At 34.6% G+C, this 22,529-nt stretch overlaps 1 protein-coding gene across 1 annotated transcript; it reads right to left on the bottom strand.

The window, feature by feature from the left end:
- Window positions 1-19,831: 19,831 nt before the first annotated feature.
- On the bottom strand, window positions 19,832-21,706 carry LOC105486201 (translocation associated membrane protein 1 like 1). Its single transcript, XM_011748921.3, has one exon. It carries the CDS (start codon window positions 21,677-21,679, stop codon window positions 20,570-20,572), a length of 1,110 nt encoding a protein of 369 aa, XP_011747223.1. The 5' UTR covers window positions 21,680-21,706; the 3' UTR covers window positions 19,832-20,569.
- Between the last annotated feature and the right edge of the window lie 823 nt (window positions 21,707-22,529).

The raw sequence follows: 22,529 nt of genomic DNA, 5'->3' as shown, positions 1-22,529 counted from the left end.
AAATCATTCCTGAGATCACAAGCAGGACTTATAATCCTGTGAACTGAACTATATCCTAGGTCCTTCTTTCTAATAACAAATACTTCTTTCTTTTAATCCCTCATATGTACGTTTTTCGTATCATGCTTCTTGGCTTTACTTTCCTGATGAAATCCATCATCATGTTTGGCCATTTCTTGTCATTCTTATTTTCAAGGCCCCCGTTCTCTGCCCTTCTTCTACTTGCATCGAAACACAACTCCAAGCTAGACCTCTCTAATCACAGACCTTTTCCACCGTCTGGGCTGCTGAGCTTCCCTGGAGAAAAATCCCATAACTCTGCCAAGTGGGGCAGATTTATAGTTTCCAATTTTAGCTGGGGCCTCAAATTGCTTGTCAACCCTTTTACTCAATGACTTTTAGTTTGATAGCCCTGACCTACATAATGTTGTGAGCACAACTCTCCCTTATACAGTATCTAGTGGTTATTTCTGGGCATTTCAGAGGAGTCCTTTGTACAAACCCACTTTGAATTTATGAACTGCAGCCCCCCCAATGTGTTAGCCTAGTCTCCTTCACCTACTCCAGCTACCACTTGCCCATTCGTGCTTTTCACAGTTACCTGTGGAAGCCTCGCCACTGCCAATTAAAATCCTGAAATGCCAGAATCACTGTCAGGGATTCTGTCACCTAGAGTTGAATACTTCACTTCCTTATAGTGTCACAATTATGTAGAGTTCACTGTCTAGGGAGGTAAAAAAATAAATAAATAAAGTTTCCTTTTAACTTATTATCACATGTGGTCATCTGAACACCAAAGTAGCTGGGCTGATGGCCAGAGACTTGCATAGTTTTCTTATGGAATCCTGAGAAAGTGTGGTCCTCATCCCTTAGTCATAGGTGCTCAAGTTTCTTCTTTGGTGCCACAGAGCAAATAGATACATTATTCCTATAGTTTCTCTTTTCCCTTCAGCTCCTCTTTAAACCAAAATGTCTTCTCTACTGCTAGCTACAAAACAGAAAATTGTGGACAAGCTGACATGGGCTTGTACTTAGGTGGAACAAGTTTACTAATGCACTTTTAAAATAGTGAACCAAATAGTCTTTGTTATCCTCATCTGTAGTCTCTCCTTTTATATAATTCTTGACTGATTTGTGAATAATGACCATTTTATCCTTCTTATTCTTTTTGATATATATATCAGTAGGGGAAAAATCATTTCTCCATTCATTAGAAAAATATTCATTCATTCAACAAATAATTTCCTAGTGACTATACAAGTTGATATCAAAGTAGATATTTTTAATTCTTACTTTATGTCTCCAACACACACACAGTGCAAGAGTATAACAGCTCAGTAAAAATGGTAAGTACAATAAAATGTTAAAATAGCTGTGATAAAATTTGCTGTAATATAAAATGGGGTCACAAGAACGGGAGAGAATAATTCCATTTGAGTTGGAATCAAAAGTTTCTTAGAGGAAATGATATATGAGTAGTTTGCATTTGCCTACGAAAGTGGCTAGCTCTTTATAAAATTATTGCAAGCATCATATTTGATGAAACAAACTTACTTTTACAAGTTCAGAAAGGTAAACTATAATGGCTTATTTATTTCCTGTGTAGATGTATGTATATGTAATCATATACACATACGGAATAGAAGGCTAAAGTTTCATATTAAACATAAAATACCTTTGTCATTCTATTCTTATCCTTACCATGCCATGGATTGGTTCTAGTACATTTATGCAGTAAGTATAATCTGACTATAGTTTTGCTAGTTCTCCCAGTGTGGCGCTCTGTCCAATCTCCCTGCTTTTCACCTTACTTGAAATTAAACTTTACTATTTTAATTAAAAACATTTAGAGAAAACCTATTTATGTGCAAAGTGCTGTGCTTTATGCTGTAGTTGAGAAGGAAAAAGGTGCTCATGTTGACAGGCAAGGCTTGATCTTTGCCCTCAATGAGGGCAACACAAAGGAGAAAAAATAAAAATGTTATCTGAGATAGACCTCTCCTATTTGCTTTTCCAAAAAGAGGACACTAGAGTGTTGCTGTTGTTGTTTTTGTAATAATAGTTTAAAGTTTTGTCTTGGCCAAAAAATGATACTCCCTCTCTGCTTGGATAAAGTGATTGAAACTAGACATAAGTAGAAATTAATAAAACACAAGAAAAACACATTTTCTGAGTAGGGGATACAGCCTGGATTTGTTATTCACAATAAGAGCTATGTGATTTCTGCCATTTAGACCAATATTACTTCAAATATTCCAATATAAGATAAAGCAAAATTTGCCAAGAAGGGATATTAAAGAGGGCTATCAAGGAACACAATGTAGATCATTAAGAAGGGGGAACATTGTTGTTGTTTGCTTTTCAGTAATTGTTTTTTATATTTTTTTAATTTTCAATTTTTTAAAAAATGTCAACTTTTTTGTTTTACTTATAAAAAGTACTTTACGAAGTACATAGTGATGTTTCAATACATAGAATGGGTAGAGATCAGATCAGGGTAATTAACATATCCATCATCACAAACATTTGTCATTTATTTGTATTGGGAATATTCAATATCCTACATCTAACTATTTAAAACTATATATTATTGCTAATCATAACCCTATAGTGCTATAGAACACTAGAAATCATTCCTTCTAGCTTGCTGTAATTTTGTTGATTGTTTTTTATTAAGATAATGGGTCAGCTCTGCCTTGAGACCGCACACAGAGATTGCAAGTACTTAGAGTCTACATAGCTGTTTGATTCCCATAACACTTAGAGATCTTCAGTGTTTGTCATTCAAGTCTATGCATTACATCTTTTAGTGAGGTCATCTTCATGAATATTGTCGAGTAAATAGAGCCACACTAAGTAACAGGAGACAAAGAGTTTAATAAGGAGTTAGCGCTTACTCACATGTGGAAAGAGCAGGGGTTGTGGGGGACAGGATGGCTGTCACTGAAAGGTCAGAGAAACAGAGAAGACATCAGCCTGAAAAACAGAAGAAAATGGTTTTTGAAAGTTTGTTTGGAAAAGGCCACAATTCCCAATTATCTTCATAATATCCCATACACTGTCTCAGTTTGCAACAGGACAGCTGAAAATGGTAGGAAAATTCTGAGTAGCTGCCATGGTTGGTCACTGGGATCTCATAAGAGTACAATGACTTCTCCTTACTTCTGCTTGTCATATCAAATATGAGGGCCATTCAACAGTAAATGCTAATCTGGATCCAATAAATAAAGAGATGTGGTACTCAGTATGGTAATAATGCAAAGTTTATTAACAATCTAACAAAAAGGAGTGGTTACTTTATATTTGCTACCCTAAGACATTGCTACCCAAACTCTTTTTGTGCTAATAAATAATCTGATGATATTTTCATAATCTGAAAGGAAAAACAATAGGTTATTATGTATATCCTACTCAATAGAAATAGTTGTGGCTCTGTTCATATAACACAAAAGAGACTTTAAGGGGAAAAAAGTCTTACTGGCTCTCTGTATGAAAACTACATAATGATTAAAGCTTCAGTTTGCTAGGAATACATAGCAATTTTAAATTAGCACACCCCTGTGACTCTAGCTCTATAATTTGTCTTTGAGTCAGGGTTCTCCAATTGCAAGTGACAGAAAGAATCTCTAACTTAAGTAGACAAGAAAATTTTTGGTAATATTGGTTTTGATTAGCTCACAATGTTGAGAGAGAATATATTAAATCTGGCATAGTATCTTATAAGCTGATTAACTTAAAATTTAGAAAACAATAAAAGATATTGTGCTTTCTTTATTTCCTAATATAATCTAATGTACCGACGGTGATACATTGAAATCTGCAATGTATCTAATGATTTTCATCAGCTTGTCACATTTAAATAATGTCAAAACATTTTTACTGGACTGGTAACATGGTGAAAATATATTGATTCTATCACTAATTACAATATGTTAACAATTTATGTGTTTTTCTTTAAAATCATAATATATTATCATTTCTAATTCCCAAATATAGTAGATAGGCTGGGGACGGTGGCTCACACCTGTAAGCCCAGCACTTTGGGGCACTGAGGTGGGCAGGTACCTGAGATGAGAAGTTTAAGACTTGCTTAGACAACATGGTGAAACCCCGTCTTTACTAAAAATACAAAAATTAGCCAGGTGTGGTGGGATGCACCTGTATTCCCAGCTACTCGGGAGGCTGAGGCAGGAGAATACCTTGAACCTAGGAGGTGGAGGTTAGTGAGCCAAGATTGCACCACTGCACTCCAGCTGAAATGAGCAAGACTCTGTCTCAAAAAAAAAAAAAGTATATATATGTATATACAATAAGTATGTGTCTATACTATATATACTATATATGCTGTAAGTATACATATACTATAAAAAGTATATATCTAACATACATATTAAAGTTTTACTTTTGAATAAAAGAAGTAATCTACAAGGCTCAAATCAACAATGCTTTTATAATGTATTTATCATTTATGTATGTATGTGTATATGCCTGAGTGACCACATGTGTTTGTGTGTGCATGCACACACATACACATGAAATATACTTTATTCAAGTTGATAACTAATCATGCGGATAGAAATTCTGTATTCACATCAATCTAATTTTCTTATTAAATACCATTATTTTCTCCTCATGAGCCAAGTACAATGTTTTAAACTAGTAAAATGTCTTATTTTTAGTATTGTCAATATTCCCAGTGGTAGATCAGTGTTGCTTTCTTAAAATAATTCTGCCTTCTGGGCAACAGAATTTTTTTTCAGCACCAAATAAGACAAAATCAGTTTTGTAGCTGCTGCCTGTTTTATTGTGTGTAGGTTTGTGTTCAGATACTTCATAAACTGTCAAATTCAGATTGGCACTGGAAACACTATAATGCTTGATATTTGATGAGAAGCTGTCAACTTGCCTCTCCCGATCAAATTGTCAGATTCTTCTTCATGATCGGTTTAGGTTAAGGGATTACTGGTAGTCAGAGCTTCATACACAAGGATCTTAATGCTCTATGATTTGTGAGAGGAGTGGGGTAGAAAAGATGTGAGACAAGTTATGTATTGTTGGAAAACTGAATTTTACATTCTTAATTATTTAAGTCTGTTTTTAGGAACTTGTAGATGAATCAATAATTCAGAAATTACATTGAGAATTAAGCATGAAAAAGCATGGTAAAAATCCCTCTTAGTAATCATATCCATAAAAACAAATGAGTCTTTGAACCTTAGGCTATAGCTTTAAGGGAAGTTATTATTCTGTTATTTGCTAGGATAATATTTTATCTCAGTATTTCTTGTTTCTAATTTAATTTATGTTTCACTAAATACCCAGCTAGATGAATATGTGGGTGTGTGTAGCTAGACACAGAAAGGAATTGACAGAACACTTTGGCTCTATTTTCAGTGCTATAAAAAGATAAAAGGCAGGGTGCTATGGCTCACTCCTGTAATCCCAGCACTCTGGGAGGTGGGTGGGTCACTTGAGCCCAGGAGTTTGAGACCAGTCTGGCCAACATGGCAAAACCCTGTCGTTATTAAAAATACAAAAATTATCTGGGCATGGTGGCATACGCCTGTGATCTCAGCTACTCAAGTGGCTGAGGCAGGAGAATCCCTTGAACCCGGGAGGCGGAGGTTGCAGTGAGCCGAGATTGCCCCACTGCATTCCAGCCTAGGTGACAGAGCAGGACCCTGTCTGGAAAAAAATAATATAATAAAAATTAAAAAAAAAAGAGAGATAAAAACTAACAATAAACCTCATTCTATGGGGTCATGTCTTACTTGGAAAATTATATAGTTACTCAGAAAATTGAGGCATTTATGTAAATGTTTGAAGCTTCCCACTCTACCCCTAATTAAAACGAAACACAAATGGAACACACAATATTGCATTATTCCCAATAAGGAAGCCCAAGGGAATAGATACTCCTTCCCTGAACTGGTTAAAAGCTGGGACACAACAAAGTGCTCCTACTCTGAACCTCTTAACATTAAACAAGTAATTCAAAGGTAAATACTGAAGTATATAATTTGTTCACCAGGACAAATTTAGTGAAAGTCTTGAGGGCATTTGATGGCCAAAACGCCTGTGTCCAGCAGCACTGTGGGTGCCAGCTATGCCCACTGTGGCACTATAACCTGATTATATCCTAGTTTCAGATCTTAACATCTAGAATTCTCATCTATTTTCTAGTAGTCCTGCTTCTCTCTCAACATTGTGAGCTAATCAATACAGATATTACCAAAAATTTTCTTGTCTACTTAAGTTAGAGACTCTTTCTGTCACTTGCGATTGGAGAACCCTGACTCAAAGGCAAATTATAAAGCTAGAGTCACAGGAGCATGCTAATTTAAAATTGGTATGTATTTCTAGTAAATTGAAGCTTTAATCATTATGTAGTTTTCATATAGAGAGCCAGTATATATTTTTTTTCCTTAAACTCTTTTTTGCCTTATATAAACAGAGCCACAACTATTTCTATTGAGTAGAATATACATAATATATCTATTGTTTTTCCTTTGGAGTTCCATATTTTGGTTTCTTATATTTACATGTGTTTCTTGAAAACCATATATTGCTGGAGCATTTAGATCATTTAGATTTAAACTGATTACTGATTTTTTTTTTATAGCTTTAATTTTTGCTTTCAATTGGTTGGTCTTGTTTTTATTTTTCTATCTTTTCTGTTTTTGAGTATTTATTTTTTAAATTCCAACTTTAATTTTCCTTCTAAATGAATAATTGCCTTTAGAATTATTTAGTATGGTTCTGCTTTAGACAGACTCTGAAAAATCTCTTGTATACACCCATCCTTAATATTTTTATAGCCCAGTGCAAGAGCACACCTTGAAGTTTCCTGTAGAGTCTTTCAAAGTGACTTGAGGCTATTGCTGCACAGAATTCTGGCATTCTAGCTCTATGGGGTATAACAGGAGACAATAGACCATTGGCATTGATGGGCATACCTCAAAGGCCCTATGGATTTCCAGACTTGTCAGGGAGACACTAGAGAAGAGCCCAGGAAGAGACCTTGAAGCCAGCGGATTGGGGCTGGAGACGCACTTCCCTAAGAGTGACCTAATAGTAGCACTATGTTTCCATTACAAATATTTTTACCATATGTAGATTCTCACATTGACAATTCTCTCAGCATGCAGATTCACATTACACAGCCTTCTTGCCTCCGTTATCCCTCCTGAGAATCATCTATCCTTTTAGACTGTCCATTTTCTGTTCTTAATTTCTCCCTTTGCTCTATAAGACTTTCTCTTTGCATTTAATTTCCTGACTAATTTTTTTATATTACTGGACAAATGTCTACATGCGCACACGTACTTGTGTGTGTGTGTCTGTGTGTGTGTGTATGTATGTGTGTTGTGTGTTTCAGATTTATTTGATTGGTTGAATATGAGGATTGGTGGTGGTTGACGCTTCTGAAATCTTCCAGTTATCTTTCAAAATATCGCATTTGCCCCATTTTCTCTCCTCCCTCTCTGAAACCCCAAACACGTATCAAACATTCTCATTCTATCCTTTTTCTTTCCTGTTTCCTTGTTCTCTTATGGCATTTATTTTTCTGACAGATCTGTTGTGTTGAAGCTCTTTTTAAATCTTCTTAATTTGTTGTTTCACTATTATTGAGTTTTACATTTTTCTAGTTGAATTTTTTTTCTTGAATTTCTATTTTTTATTCAAGTCTGCTAGGTGACATTTTAGTTTCTGAAGATACATTCAAGTTTGTGCTCTTTCTTTTAATATACTAGTTACTAGTTTTAAATTTTCTAGTTATGTTTAGAATAAGAAATATTTAATGTTAGTAATATATAAAGTTTTTTTGTCACTCACCATATCTTCATAATACATGTTATCCCTGTATCACAGAACAGATGCATTGTATCGCAGAGAAGAAATTTTCAATGAATAGAAAATATTGGTTTTATTGCTTTACTTAGGTCATTCATAGGAATGCTGCTCAGAAATTTTAAAGATTCTTTCCTAGGCCTTTTTAAAACTTTCTGTAAAGAAAATGTCTGTCATTAGAGATAGGTCTTTTAATTTTTCTCTCTACATATTCATTCTTCGAAATTTGACCTTACAACTTGACTTCGATTATTATTTATATTTTGATGACTTTCCAAAATATATGTATCCATCTGAGTTATTTCTTATCATCATAAGGCCTGTATATGCTATTATCATTGATAAATATCATTATGGTGTTTTTGTTGTTTTAAAAACATTTCAATTTTATTTATTTGTTTTTTAGACTTCTGAGTTCAGGGGTACATGTGCAGGTTTGTTACATAGGGAAAACTGTGTGATAGGAGTTTGTTGTACAGACTATTTCATCACCCAGATATTAATTCTAGTACACATTAGTTATCTTTCCTGATCGTTTTCCTCCTTCCACCCTTCACCGTCCAAAAGGTCTTGGTGTGTGTTGTTCCCCTCTAGGTATCCATGTGTTCTTGTAATTTAGCTCCCAATTTTAATTAAGAACGTGGTATTTGCTTTTCTGTTCCTGCATTAGTTTGCTAAGGATAATGACCTCCAGCTCCATCCATGTCCCTGTAAAGGACATAATCTCTTTCCATTTTATGGCTGCATAGTATTTCTTGGTGTATATGTACCACATTTCCTTTATTCAGTCTATCATTGATGAGCATTTAGATAGATTTCATGTCTTTGCTATTGTAAACAGTGTTGCAGTGAACATTTATAATAGAATAATTTATATTCCTTTGGGTGTATACCCAGTAATAGGATTCCTGGGTCAAAGGGTATTTCTTCAAAAACTCAATTGATTTGTGTTCACAATTTTTCTTCCCCTGTATTCTATTCTCAGAAACAGTACCATATGCTGCTAATTTGCTCATAGCTGAGTTGATAAGTCATAAATCCATAACAACCATTTATCTCACTGTTCATATCCAGGAGCAACAAATTCTATTGAGACTAACACTAATAATAGTTTTTACCTATAATCTTCATTCTTCTTGTTACTTCAGTGTGGATTACAATAATTTTTCCTGCATTGTTATATGAAATAGCCTTTGAATAGACTAATTTTCTCTGACTCCTTCCAGTAGATTCTCCATGCCACTACAAATAATTTTTTTAATAAAAATAATCTTGTCATTCTCCTGGCAAAATATTTCACTGAATACTTACTGATCTTAGATAAAGTGCAAACTTTTTAGTATGTTATTCAAGGTCATTCTTTCCTCCCTCACTTGTTCTCTATATTCTAACAATATTTCATGCCCAAATCCATGCCTTCCCTCGATTTTTGGTCTGTATGTGTGCTCTTCTCCATCTGGACAATGTATGTCCATTGTTTAAACTTTCTAACCCCTAATTCTCCCACTGTTATTACAGTTGTCAATTGTTTGAGGAAGATTTCCTTAAACCAATGAGGCTAGACTGCTTTCCCTCATAGAATGAATAATCCAACCAATAATCATATTGCTTATCATAGTGCATTATTATGCTTCATAATTAATCTCTTTCCTTCCCTAAGCCATAAACACAGTGAGAGGAGGAACTGACATTTTCCCTTTTAGCTGCAGACCTAAACATAGTGCTGAACACAATAGGCATTTAATTACCACTTGCTGAATGGAGAGTTGAACAACCCTTTAATTTGCAGTATAATTAATAAAATATATGATTTAAGTGTGATTTTAAACATCATCATACTAGATACAATAAAACGTAATGCATATAATGAAGCATAAGAATCCTGTACTTAAGTAGTGTATAGTCTATTTTGCCATAAATGATTCAAACCCCTTAAAGTTAATGAACAATAAGCTATTTAGCATTGCCAATATATACTGCAGAGAATAATTCACATAGGTGATCACTGGAGCCATTTACTCTAATAATTCTCAGAAATTCTATCCCATCTCTCTCCTTCTCAACCGCCATTTCTTGCCTGTAAATAACGCCATTTCTATGATAAATAAGAATAGACTTATCCAACTTGAAAAATAAACAGGCATTTAAAAAATAAACATATCTGGCCTATAACATTTTCAGTTTTAATCATACATTTACAGTTTAGTAAGGGAGATAGTGTTCAAAATATACAATTTAAAATAAGAGTAATTTAGAGTAATTGCAAGAATGGCCGTAATTATAACATAGTAGTAGAGGCCAGGACTAGCTTGAAGAACTATGATATGTTTTGATATATTTGGAAAACATTGATGATCTTATAATAATTTATAGAATCTGATAAATAACAAATACATTTCTAATTGTCCAATACTGCCATTTGAATTTGGTAGGGATTTTGGAGATCTTCAAGCAAATAAAATGTCTAATGACTTTATTATATATTTTGGGGTTGATAAAATAGAGATTTTAGAGAAAACTAGTGAAAATGGGAGACAATTAAATGTTAATATTTGTGAATAATTTTATTTCATAAATCTTTATATGTAGATTAATTTCAGCAAAACCTTATATAGCAGTCAGAATTTGCTATGTGCTCTTTTCTTTCAATATTTTTAAATATAGTGGAGAAAAATAAAAGATAAGGAAATCTTAATAACGTCAAGAAATTAAGGTTATTCTCATAATCAACAGGTAACTAAAGGTTAGAAATGAAAATATTCTGCAAATGAAAAATATGCATTTTGTAACCCCAATATAAATACAGCCAACAATTTCTTTTTTAAGAGTTTTCTAATTAGGTAAATGTATTTAAGCAAAGGTGCATGGGAATAACCAAAAAGACACCCTTCTGCCACTATTATTGAAACTGCAGAAATTTGTTTAAATTATTTCACAGTCAATATTGAGGTTGCTCTTTTATGTAAAACAATTCCCAACACATAGCAACTATCTTTCTTTTTAGAAAAATGTAGAATACATTATTAGACCACTAATGTCAACATTTAGAAAATAAAGACATGGGTAATGTCATTATCCATGTCTGTAGGCAGTGAGAAAGCCAATGATTTTCTTCTTAGCAACCCTGAAAACAGATGTGAATGAAGAGTATTTCCCCAGAAAGCAAAATCATGTCTAAGAACTTCACAAGAAACATGTTACTGGCCAGCAGTGCTGCACATTTAAAATGCTGCTGAGTAACTTGGAGGTCATCCTGATAACACTGCCTGGTGAAGAACAAGTTGGCACTTTGCTATGGATTTCCCTGCCAGAACCTCTTCCTGTTTTACACCTTCATTTGACCCAGGATGGGTTTTGTATCCAAGATCTAAAACTAAGATCAAATATATTTATTTAATAATGTCACATTCCAATCAGGGACTCAGATGAAGGACCCATTGAAGGGATTGGTTACTCACATAGGTACCACCATGCAGAAAGATAACGAGTAATATAGTTAAGAGATGTTCCCATCAGGGCACCTTGGATTAGTTCAGACAGTTGTCCCAGAATGTCATACAAAACATGTTGTCAATCAAACTTAAAGTTTTTTAAGAGTGCCTATATATTGGTAAATTAAACTTTTGTTTATATTCTTCAAAATGGTTTTCATGTGATAGATCATACTGAACTGTGTTTATATAATTTATTTAGTGGATTGTTTTCTCTAAGCCTCATCAACCACATTACTCTCATAGGAATTTCATTAGTGATTTAACTCCAACAGGTATAACGTCAGGTGTTACCAATTTTCTTGAGTTTCTTTCTCCCTCTAGTATCCAATATCATATACCCTCCCAAGTGGGTCCCAGCAGTTCTTCCCACTACTATTCTCACTTCACTACAGGTCACTTGGTGTTCCCCTTGAGTGAGGGCTTCTAAGTTGCTTACTCTTCTAAGTAGCTAGGTTACTCTTCTAAGTAGCTTCTTGATATTGCACTATGGCTGTTTACAGTCAAAACTGTAAATGTCATCGGCCATTGGACTATAAATTGTCACCTGTCGTATTACTTATCACTGTGTCCCCAGTGTTTACCATCAGGTCTGGGATATACTAAGCAATCAATAAATATTTAAGGAATTGAACTTAACTTGCTTTGTCTGCTGAGACTTTATAAGGTGGTCACATATCTCTCAGCCTTTATGGGATACTCTTTTATAGAGATATCAGAGTTGAAGTGTTTAGACCCAAAGAGCTTATTAGGACAGTCCCTTCACTTTCATAAAGCTTTGTTATTACCAGGATTGGAAAAATATATTTTACCTGGAGTGATGACTCCTTGTGACCCGAATGCACTAATACTGTTTACCTAAGAAACCTTCCCAGAGGTGCACTATAGCCTTACCTTACCATGATGTTGTTATTTTTCAGACCCCTTTCTTCTTCTCGCCACCAATCCACATGTCTTTATCAGACATATTGTGAATATTTGAAGCTCAACTATGCATAAATTTGGGGTTGTTTTAAGTATTCTATTACTTATGTATGAGATAAAGGTATGACTTTCAATCACTTTGCAAATATTGAAAACCGCATTAAAGTATTTCCTTTTGTTAACACCCAGTAATATTAAAACTTCAGCCTCCAAAATGTAGAGAAGTCAAACATTTTAAGCAGTATTAAAGAATCTTAATATCCTTTTGAAAGTTTTACCATGGATTAGCATTATTGGCATGGATAATTAAATTGATTAAAAACATCATCAGATTTGCTAAATTGTCATTAGTCCTGTTTAGTCCCATGGTAATGGTAATTAAAGTGGAAAGATAGAAACTTCAATTAGAAAGAAAAGCTCAGAGCTCCTGTTTTCTCAAGATCTAATGAACACCTGGTGCCTTCGTAATCTATTATAGCGTTGGAATTTTTTGAAAAGTAAAGATGGAGTAAAAAAATACAAAAAACATTAGGACCATTTCTTTGTTCAAAAATCCTTCAAATATCTATTGTATGCAGATGTCCCAAAGGCTGTGCGAAAATGTGCCAACTCAAGATTTATTTCAAGCTTTTTTCAAATTAGTAAAACATGCTTTTTTCAAATTAGTAAACCACGTCTTACAACCATTTCTTCAGCGTGCTCATGCAATGTGGCCTGGATCTTGCAGTTATCCTCCCTCTCCTTTGTGTCATCTTATCTCTTTTTCAGTATGCAAATGTATAAATATTCTCTATTGTCTTCTATCCTAAGAACAGTTACAACAACAAAACAAACTCTTTTAACTCCACACTTAACTTTGTTTAGTACATAAGAGAATTCATTACTCTTTTCCATTTCTTGGCTACATTTTCACAGAGACATTTGTTGAGAAATTATTCATAATATCATACAGCATATCCTAGCCTCCTATTTTTCCCTCAATTCATTCCAACAGAACTTCCATCCCTATCACTCCACTGAAACCGATCTCACCGTCTCTCCAGTGACCTACCTGTTTTCCAGTCCAGCCATTCGAAATTTTAATCATAAGGAATTTGAACTCTCAGTAGTGGGCAGCATTTATATCTTCATGCTCGTAATACACTTTTCTTGTAGGTTCTGTGACACTGTTTACCTTTGTGTTTTGACTATCTTACCAGCTGTCACCTAGGTTTGGGTTCTGTGAGGCCCATATATATTTAGTCTTGGTTTTTCTACTATATCAGCCATTGCTGAGTTTCCCTTGTTGGCTCTTATTCTACTACTTCATTTCTATCTGTAGGAATGCTTCAAGGATAAGGAGTGTACTTTCTTCTTCTCCCTAGGTATTCCCTCTCCTTAGATTACCTTGTTCAATGCCCCTACTTAAATATTTCATTTATACTCATGACTCCCAAATTTATGTCCTTAGCTTTGAATCCTCCCCTGAGCTCTAAGTGTATATTAGGATGTCTAAAAGACATGACAGATACTACTGACCAATAAAAAATATCTATTTTCATTCCTACCAAAACACATGTCCCTCTCTCAATCTCCTGTGCCTTTTCAAATAGCATCATTCCCCTTGTTCTTCAGCATTACAAAAGTGCCATTAAGGATGTGGAACAACTGGTTTATATTTAATTCATGTGTAACATTCAAAATGGCATTCTGATTCATATAATGAAGATTATAATAGTAGCTTCACATTTAGAAGAGATATTAACTTAATTCTTAGAAAAAGCACTCAAGTTTCAAAGAAATTGACAAAGCACAAATGTCATCAGGATGCCACACATAACATGCACAAATTTCTAAATACAAACCTAGTGTAGTCTGCCCCCAAACCACAAAGTAAATAATCAGTCAACACATTTTTTATTGAGTGCTTCCACTGGACTAGACTTGTACTTCATGATACTTTTACCTTAGTGATCTAAAATGTCATGACTTCAGCCCTCAAGTGGACACAGGAGATAGGCAATAAACAAGTAATAAATTAACAGTTACTACTTAAAATCAGGAAAGGGCGATAGATTTAAGGAAAGTCAATATTTAAAAGGTGACGGAAAGCTTCTCTAAGTTTTTTTCTTTGCTTGTTTCAACTGAGTGCAACAAATTCTGAGAAATTATGATCTACAGACACTGTGCAAGGTAATGAGAATACAATGATGTATAATGTATATTATCTGACACCAAGAGGATAATAGTCTACTATCCATAACTATTAAAGTGATGGTTGATGCTCTTTGATTTTCCTAAATAAATGCTTAATTCACTTACTTAGTCTGAAATCTAATTTTGAATATCAGAATTTAATTTTTATTCTTACTGTAATTTACCTAGACCATGGTTTCAAATATGTTAAATATAACACCTACTTTGGAATTAATATATATCAAAATTTTGTATATGTTGTCATTGTTTTTTTTTGTAATTATGTAAGAAAAATAGTCCATAGTTACTATGAATTTTATAACTCTTTAAAATAAGTGTTTAGTTACTCAGAAGATAATTTCTGTACATTTTAATTATAGTCATATATATACTGTAATGTACATTATTTAGTCTTCGGAAATTCATACATTTGGAAAACAGATTCACTATGCTTGAATTTTCTATTGCCTCCTACCTGTACATGAGAGAAAAATCAATGCCATACATTTGTACAATGCGTGAAAATCTACAGGGGAGGAAGAGACTAATAGATGTGGCACAGAGGAATTTTAGGCTAAATGACTCTGAATGATACAATAATGGTAGTTACATGTCATATACTTGTGAAATCCATAGAATGCAATACATGTGAACCCTAGTGTAAAATATAGACATTAGTTGATAATGATGGGAAAAATATAGGTTCACCAATCGCAATAAATGTAGCACTCTGAGGTGGAATACTGATAGTGAGGAAAGCGGTGTATGTGTGAGATCAGGTATGTGTGAGGTATGAGAACTCTGTATCTTGCACTCAATTTTGCTGTGAGCTTAACACTACCCTAAAAAACAAAATCCACTAAAATGAAACAAATAAATATATAGGGGAAAAACCTATAAGTGTGTGTACATAGGTGCATATGTATATATTTATGCATAAACATGGAGACACACATAACTATGTTAAGTGTATATTAAACACATGTGGTATAAATATAAATATATTAACATGTTTGTATAAACACACATGCACAAAGAAACTTTATGACACTGTATCTGTATATATTATTAATCCTCATGAGAGCTTTTTGAGATACATACCTTTGTCATTTTAATGGCATACAATTCAAGACAGAATGTTGACATCTCTACCAAAGTTCACTTGGCTCTAAAGGCCACAGCAGGGGCTTGCCCTGACCTCTGTTGTTAACCATTTTTTGTAATCACCTTATTACACTCTTCTGCTGAATTAGTATCATTATAACTAAAAACATCTTTTTAAAAATGTCTTAAAGCTTACAAGTTATATTTCAATATTTGTGTTGAGGACTCTGGCAACCTTGTATTTAACTAGCTGTTTTTATTTGAGGATTGTATTAAGAGGACAGCTCCTTTTCTGTAGTTAAAGCAATAAGGGCATTAACAGAAAGAGATATTAAATTTACTTTGGGATGTAAATATTTTTCAGTGTGTGATGGCTTACGAGAAATCCCACATGGGCACTAGTAAATGGTATATATTTTTGCAAACTTTCCTCAAGCCATGAGATTCTTCAAGGCTGACATGATTTGATTTGGTGAATGATGTGGGTGGTGTTAAAATTGAGTCTTTTCTTACATTTAATTGAGGGAGTTAACTTGCCCTTTGTTTAAAATTGATACTTTTCCTGATTCATTGAGCAACCACATCCCTTAATACCGACACTTCTAGGCTGGCTAGAAGATTCAGACATCATTACTGTCAATTTAACTTAACCATTTTCATTTTTAAATTAAAGTGAACCTTTAACCACCTATCACAACCCACTGTCTTTTCTTCATCTATGTGAGTGTCTACTGGAATGGTCAGTTTACACATTAATGTATTTTTTTAGATTTTTAAAATGAAAAAAATAGCTGACATAATGCTGCAACACAAAATGCAAGGTCACCTGTCAGGAAAAAGGAAAACCCAGGTAAATAATCTCAGGAGCAGATTTCTTAATGTTTGGCTTATTCCACATTTATTTAATACTTATAACTGCCAGAATGGGTGCAGGGCCTAAAAAGAACTTGGTAATAGGGATTTAGATAGAAAATTTTGACAGTTACATGACTGTATAAGAAAGTTCCAATTCAATGTTTCGGAGATGTATAATGTTTGCATGAAGGATGTATGACTGTTTTTTCTACATAATTTGGAGTCATTGGCAGGTACCACTCTATCTTATTTAGTGTGGGTAGTTTCTCACAGAAGGTAGATTTGATTGAAAGATGGCAGTGAACAATTATTTTTCCTCTATTTCCATAGAAATTCCTACCAGTTTTTAACTGATTAACCTGTTTTTGATAGTTAATCAGTTACTTAAGCTTTCACAGAATTAACTAATGCCTGCTTTAATAGCACCTCAAATCATAATGGAAAATTGTTTCCTAGTCCATCTTGACACAGACCAAATCATCACACTGAGATTTATCATAACATAATGAAGCCTAACACTTGTTTGTCCCTTACAAGATATGTAAGTTGCATGACACATTCATACTATTTGCTTTTTAAAACTGGGATACACTGTTAACTAAATGCTACTGAATTCTCTGGTCAGATGGTTTGGTGTTAGTAAGAAGTAATTACCTGGCCAGGCGCGGTGGCTCACACCTATAATCCCAGCACTGCGAGGCTGAGGCAGGCGGATCACAAGGTCAAGAGATCGAGACCATCCTGGCCAACATGGTGAAACCCAATCCCTACTAAAAACACAATTAGCCTGGCATGGTGGTGCATGCCTGTAATCCCAGCTACCTGGGAGGCTAAGGCAGGAGAACTGCTTGAACCCAGGAGGCAGAGGTTGCAGTGAAGCAAGAGCATGCCACTGCACTCCAGCCTGGAGGCAGAGCGAGACTCCATCTTAAATAAATAAATAAATAAATATATAAAAGTAATTACCTCTGTATACTCAGCAACACTGTCTATTTTGTCCAGATTACAAAGGTCTGCTCTCCCATTGGAGGGCATTCTCTGCCACAGTACAAAGGCCCACGTACAAGCCTATTTCATATGCCACATTCTCAAGCATGGCTTTCCACAAGAACTTCCTCTAAGAAACTGTTCCAATATGACAAGTCCTGCATAAAGCATTGGTAAAACGTATTGTGTTACTCTATACAAATTATTCTCACTTAGTCTAGTTGAGTGAGAACTTAAACTTTACCTTTATTTTTCCAACTTAAAGGGATATCAGAATATTTCATGTCTTCAAGCAAGCTTTAAATTATTAATTTAATAACTCTAATCTTCTTGAATCTATTCCAAGTTAATACAGTATTGGTTATGCATGGTTCTGCTACCAATAAACAATGTTGATGAAAGATAAATGGAAAAGTATTTTATGTTTTTTTCTAATTAAAATAAATGGAGAATTATACTTATCAGCAAGAGAATAATGAGGCCTAAAACTTTTTTGTCCCTTAAAAGATATGTAGGTTGCATGACACGTTGATACTATTTGTTTAAAAACAAATGGTATACACTGTTAAATGCTAGCAGAAAATTTTCGAAAATTTTTCAAAATTTTTTTCAAAAATAAACATATACTTTGATCCCATGCTGGAAAAACCTATATTTGTAGACTTATTTAAAATATAAAGCTAAACTTTGAAGGCAATAAATCACAAAATCTTTAAATATAAATATTAGATGTATCTTTATGATTTCTGCAGTTTTGGTGTTGGTGGGGGATGCAGGTTATCAGCTATTTGAGCCTTCACAGGGTTAATTAATGCCTGCTTTAATAATAACTTAAATCATAATGAAAATTTGTGTTTCCATGTGGTCCATTTTGACACAGACCAAGTTATCACACTGAGATTTATCATAGCAGGAATGTTTTGAAAATAAATTTTTAAAAATACCTAATTCGTAATGAGCTAAATTTCATTTGCAATGTTGCTTTCATAATTTATTTGGTATATGTTTATTTTCTGACAATATTTATTGAGTAGGAATACTGTTGTGAGTAGTTGAGATGTAGCCAGCATCTTTCCCTTTATTCTTCTCAATAACCTTGCTTCCTCTTGTGAACTAACATCTTACACACACACACATAAAAAAGGGCTTTGCCTTTTTCCATGGGTGAAGCATAAAACCTGACTTACATGTATCAGTCCAGTATACTCCTTTATCAAATGACTTTACTAAAGGTAACTCCCATTGTCTTAGGAATTTTAGAAATTAGATTTTTTTTCTCTCTCTCCATCACAGGGTTAAAGAAACGAAACCTAGAATAGTTTTCATTATTTGCCGCCATGCAGAACATAAAGCTGAGGGGTTAGAGCCAAGAAACATCCTAGGGAAATTGATCTAAATCCTAATCACATCTATTGCTAAGTCAACATTAACTCTTGGCATTGTTAATCATGTAACATAATAATTTTTCTGCAATTTATTTTTCCAATTTGAGTCAGATCTGCAGTTACTTGTAAAGAAGTATACAACATATAGGGCATTTGTTACCAGGAGTGGGGTTACAGGTAATGGGCTAGAATAGTTTTTAAAAAATAACTCTGTCATACAAGAAGGTAAAAATCTTTGTTCTTCAGTTGAATAACAGTTGGTTTACTTTGGACCTTACAACACGTGTTACCAATATTACAGTATTCAGTAACTGAAAAAAAAAATAGGTAAGATGATGGATTCTATACTAAAAAAAAAAAAAAAGATGAAATATTGCTTTGATATTTACTTCTGAAAACAGACAGAAAGGAATGTTTTACCAAGAGTGGCTCTTCTGTCTGTGATCTGTAACAAAAGTATTACACTTAATTTTGAGGGTCCTCCATGCTTGGGAGAGTTGAATTACTTAAACCAAAGAGAGAGCTGGCTATAAAATATTCAGAGATGAGAGACATAGTAGGAGAAAATATAAAGGAATAGGAAATATATGGCCTTCCCCTAGCATATTTGTAAAGTATTGTCTTATTGAAAAATTATATAAACACATTATGGAAATAAAACTGAAATAAGGATTGAGAGGCAGTATAAATACTCACCCACTAATTCCCATTGTTTCTATCGGCTTCTGCAAAGATACAGATTATATATACAAGTGTATGTAAATAATCTTCAAAATATGTCTTATACAGATAAATGTTCCCCAATTAAAGATGAAAACAAATAATAACACCATTATTTTTCGAAAGTCTTTCATGTGACTATCTAATTTTCAACTTATTGAAGGTTGGTACATGTTTTCCAAATGTAATTAGCTGACATTCTTTTTATACACATGCCAAGTATTATTTTTCAATATGGTACACAAACAATATTTTTCTAAGATGCTGTGGTTACTGATCTTATAAGGCCTCATTAAGAATCATTTTTAATAAACATATATAAAAAAGACTAAGTCCAATATCCTTTTTAAAGTAATATTTAATTTCATGAATTCCCATTTACAAGTGGAATGGACAGGAATGATTTTAACTCTTCAGTAATATTTTTATATTAATTAATGATATTTTGATGCAATATATATGGCAATAAACCTCCATATGTGTTACCCATTAGTACTGTATTTTTTTAAATGGGGATGTAGCACTAATAATCACTACCTGTAAAATAAAGAACATTATTATTTTGGTGATTTTACAAATCTTTTCTGAGTTGTAAATTCTTAAAAAATAAACTCTAACAATTAGAGAATACTATTTGATTTCCACCTTTTTAGTACTTTTACCCCAAAGCAAACATTAAACACATAACCTTGATAGGACAGACCATCCGTTTGGTATTATGAAACACTGGTGGGAATAAGAACTAGTATCATTGATATGCAAAATTGTGCGGTTATCTCTGCAAATCATCAGGAAAATTTGAAAGGTTAAAAATCAAAACAAAATATAGTGGTGATCCCCAAAACTATTTTGACATTATTTTGACGATGAGTAATTAAGTCTCAACCAAAATCTTTTTTTTTTTCCCATTCATAATAATCACCCTATCCTCAAATGTCTTTAAAAAATACATGAAACAGTTCAATAACAAAAACCAAAGAGCACGAACTATTTTCAAAAACAGAAAAATCTCTAGTGCGGAAAGAAATCTCAAAGAGCAGATTCCTTTGCAGACGTTAATCAATGCGCTTGCAAATATTATGAAGATTTCTCTTTCCTCTTTGGCAGACAGTCTACTCTATTTGAAGTTTCCATTCCCACTCCGTTTTCTGTTCTTTTTTTAGAAGATCTTGACCGTTTCTTCTTCATACATGAGGCCTGAATATTAGAATCTTCTATCCACCTCTGAAGCCGGAGAGTAATTAAGTTCCATGTTACATAGGCTTGGATCGTGCAACTGGACGACAGAACAGCAATTTTAGCTGCCAACACATTTACATTTCCAGTAATGGCATCAGGATTCTGATTCTGCGATCCAGCCAGGTGAAACCCAACAGTGAGTACGGAAACAATTAAAGTCATAAGTCTACCCAAGATAAACACAATGGCCCACAGAGATATGCCTTTCTGGTACTTTTCATCACTAAAGTAAAACAGGCCGCACATGTGGGAAAGTAATTCAACAAAATAATGCAGTACCAAAAGAAGAAGTCCCAAATGATTCAAGTACAACAGATAAGCTCCAGTAATGTGAAAGAGGTGAAGACCAATGTAGACAAGTTGACGAGGGATGTCCTGTTTTCTGATTTTCTGGAAGTAGAGTTCAGGAAGAGCATGAAACCAGTAAGCCAACTGGGATATGTAGAAAAACTTCATTTGAAATGTCATCATGCAATGGGGATGAGCCCTCCATATGAGAGTTGGGTCTGACAGGCAGTTTTCAGAAATTAAAATGAATGTGCCCCAAATACAAGAAAAAAAGTAGAACACACTAAACTGACCAGATTCATTAAACTTGTTTTGTTTCGCTTTGGTGAACTGCATTCTCTTGTTAATTTTATCCAACACATATTCCTGAATTGTGGCATGAATAATGATTGCCACCAGCATGTAGAAGAAAACCGTGGCCAAATCTTTGACACCATAATAATAGAGGGACTTTGATCCCGTGGTTGGTTCCTCTGCTGCAGGGACAGCAACACTGTGTTGAAGAGTGAGAAACACGATGGATGCTTCTGCTGTTCCCTCGAACACAAGCCCCAGCAGGAAGAACATCCCCACGCAGGAGACGATGTCCGCATGATTCTGCAGGATGAATTCCTGGCTCAGAACGGGGGGGTTCCTGGTGCTCTTCTTACGGAGCCCCATGGTGGCGCTTCCCGAATACTCACCGGCGAGCCGCAGCTGCCTCCCCCTGGCTGCTCCTCACAGCGCCGCCGCCACGGTAGCGGCTCCGGGGGCTCCACTTCCCATCCTGAAGTCAGTCCCGGGTCGCCGCGGCCGCCCAGAAAAAAAAATAAATCAAAGGCGAGGGCCGAGCGGAGCTGAGCATGCGCACCAGGGGGACGGCGGAGGCAGGGAAGGAAATCGAGCGCCGCGCCCCTACCCGGCGCCAGGCCCGGGGTTGAGAGCGGTGATCTTCAACGTTGATCGTCGCTTCTTCAAACTCGCTGCCATCGTCAAGATGCTCCTGAATTCTTTTTTCAGTGGCATCTTCATTAGTAATCATGATAAACCTATAGAGCTCTGGTTATTCTTCAAATCATTAATTATAACAACAATAGCATAATAATAACAGCAAACTCCCAGTACTACTTATCAGTTGCTGTGCTAAGCATTTTATTTATATTTATGAATTTAACTTTCCTGAAACACCCAATGAGGTAGATACTGTGATAATCTCCCCTCCTCCACCCCTTTTCAAGAGACAAAATACTGAGGCACAGAGAGGTTAAGTAACATGGCCAAATTCACATCCCTAGTAAGTGTTAGAGCAAAGATTTAAATCCAGTCTGGCTCCAGAGAGCGTGCTTTTCACTATTACGCCGTACTGCCTCTTACTGTAAATCAATTATACCTGGAAATATTTACTGGGTCAACAATATAGCATATGAAAACTAGTTCCCCTATTTGCAATAATAGTAATGTTTGCAATGATAACGTCTAGCCAGTATTTTGAAAGACTGAGTGGCAGTTAGAAGGAGAGAAGTATTAGTTC

This window comes from Macaca nemestrina, chromosome 3 (genome assembly GCF_043159975.1).
Source record: "Macaca nemestrina isolate mMacNem1 chromosome 3, mMacNem.hap1, whole genome shotgun sequence".
Taxonomy (NCBI): Eukaryota; Metazoa; Chordata; class Mammalia; order Primates; family Cercopithecidae; genus Macaca; species Macaca nemestrina.
This window is presented reverse-complemented; position numbering and strand designations above follow the sequence as displayed.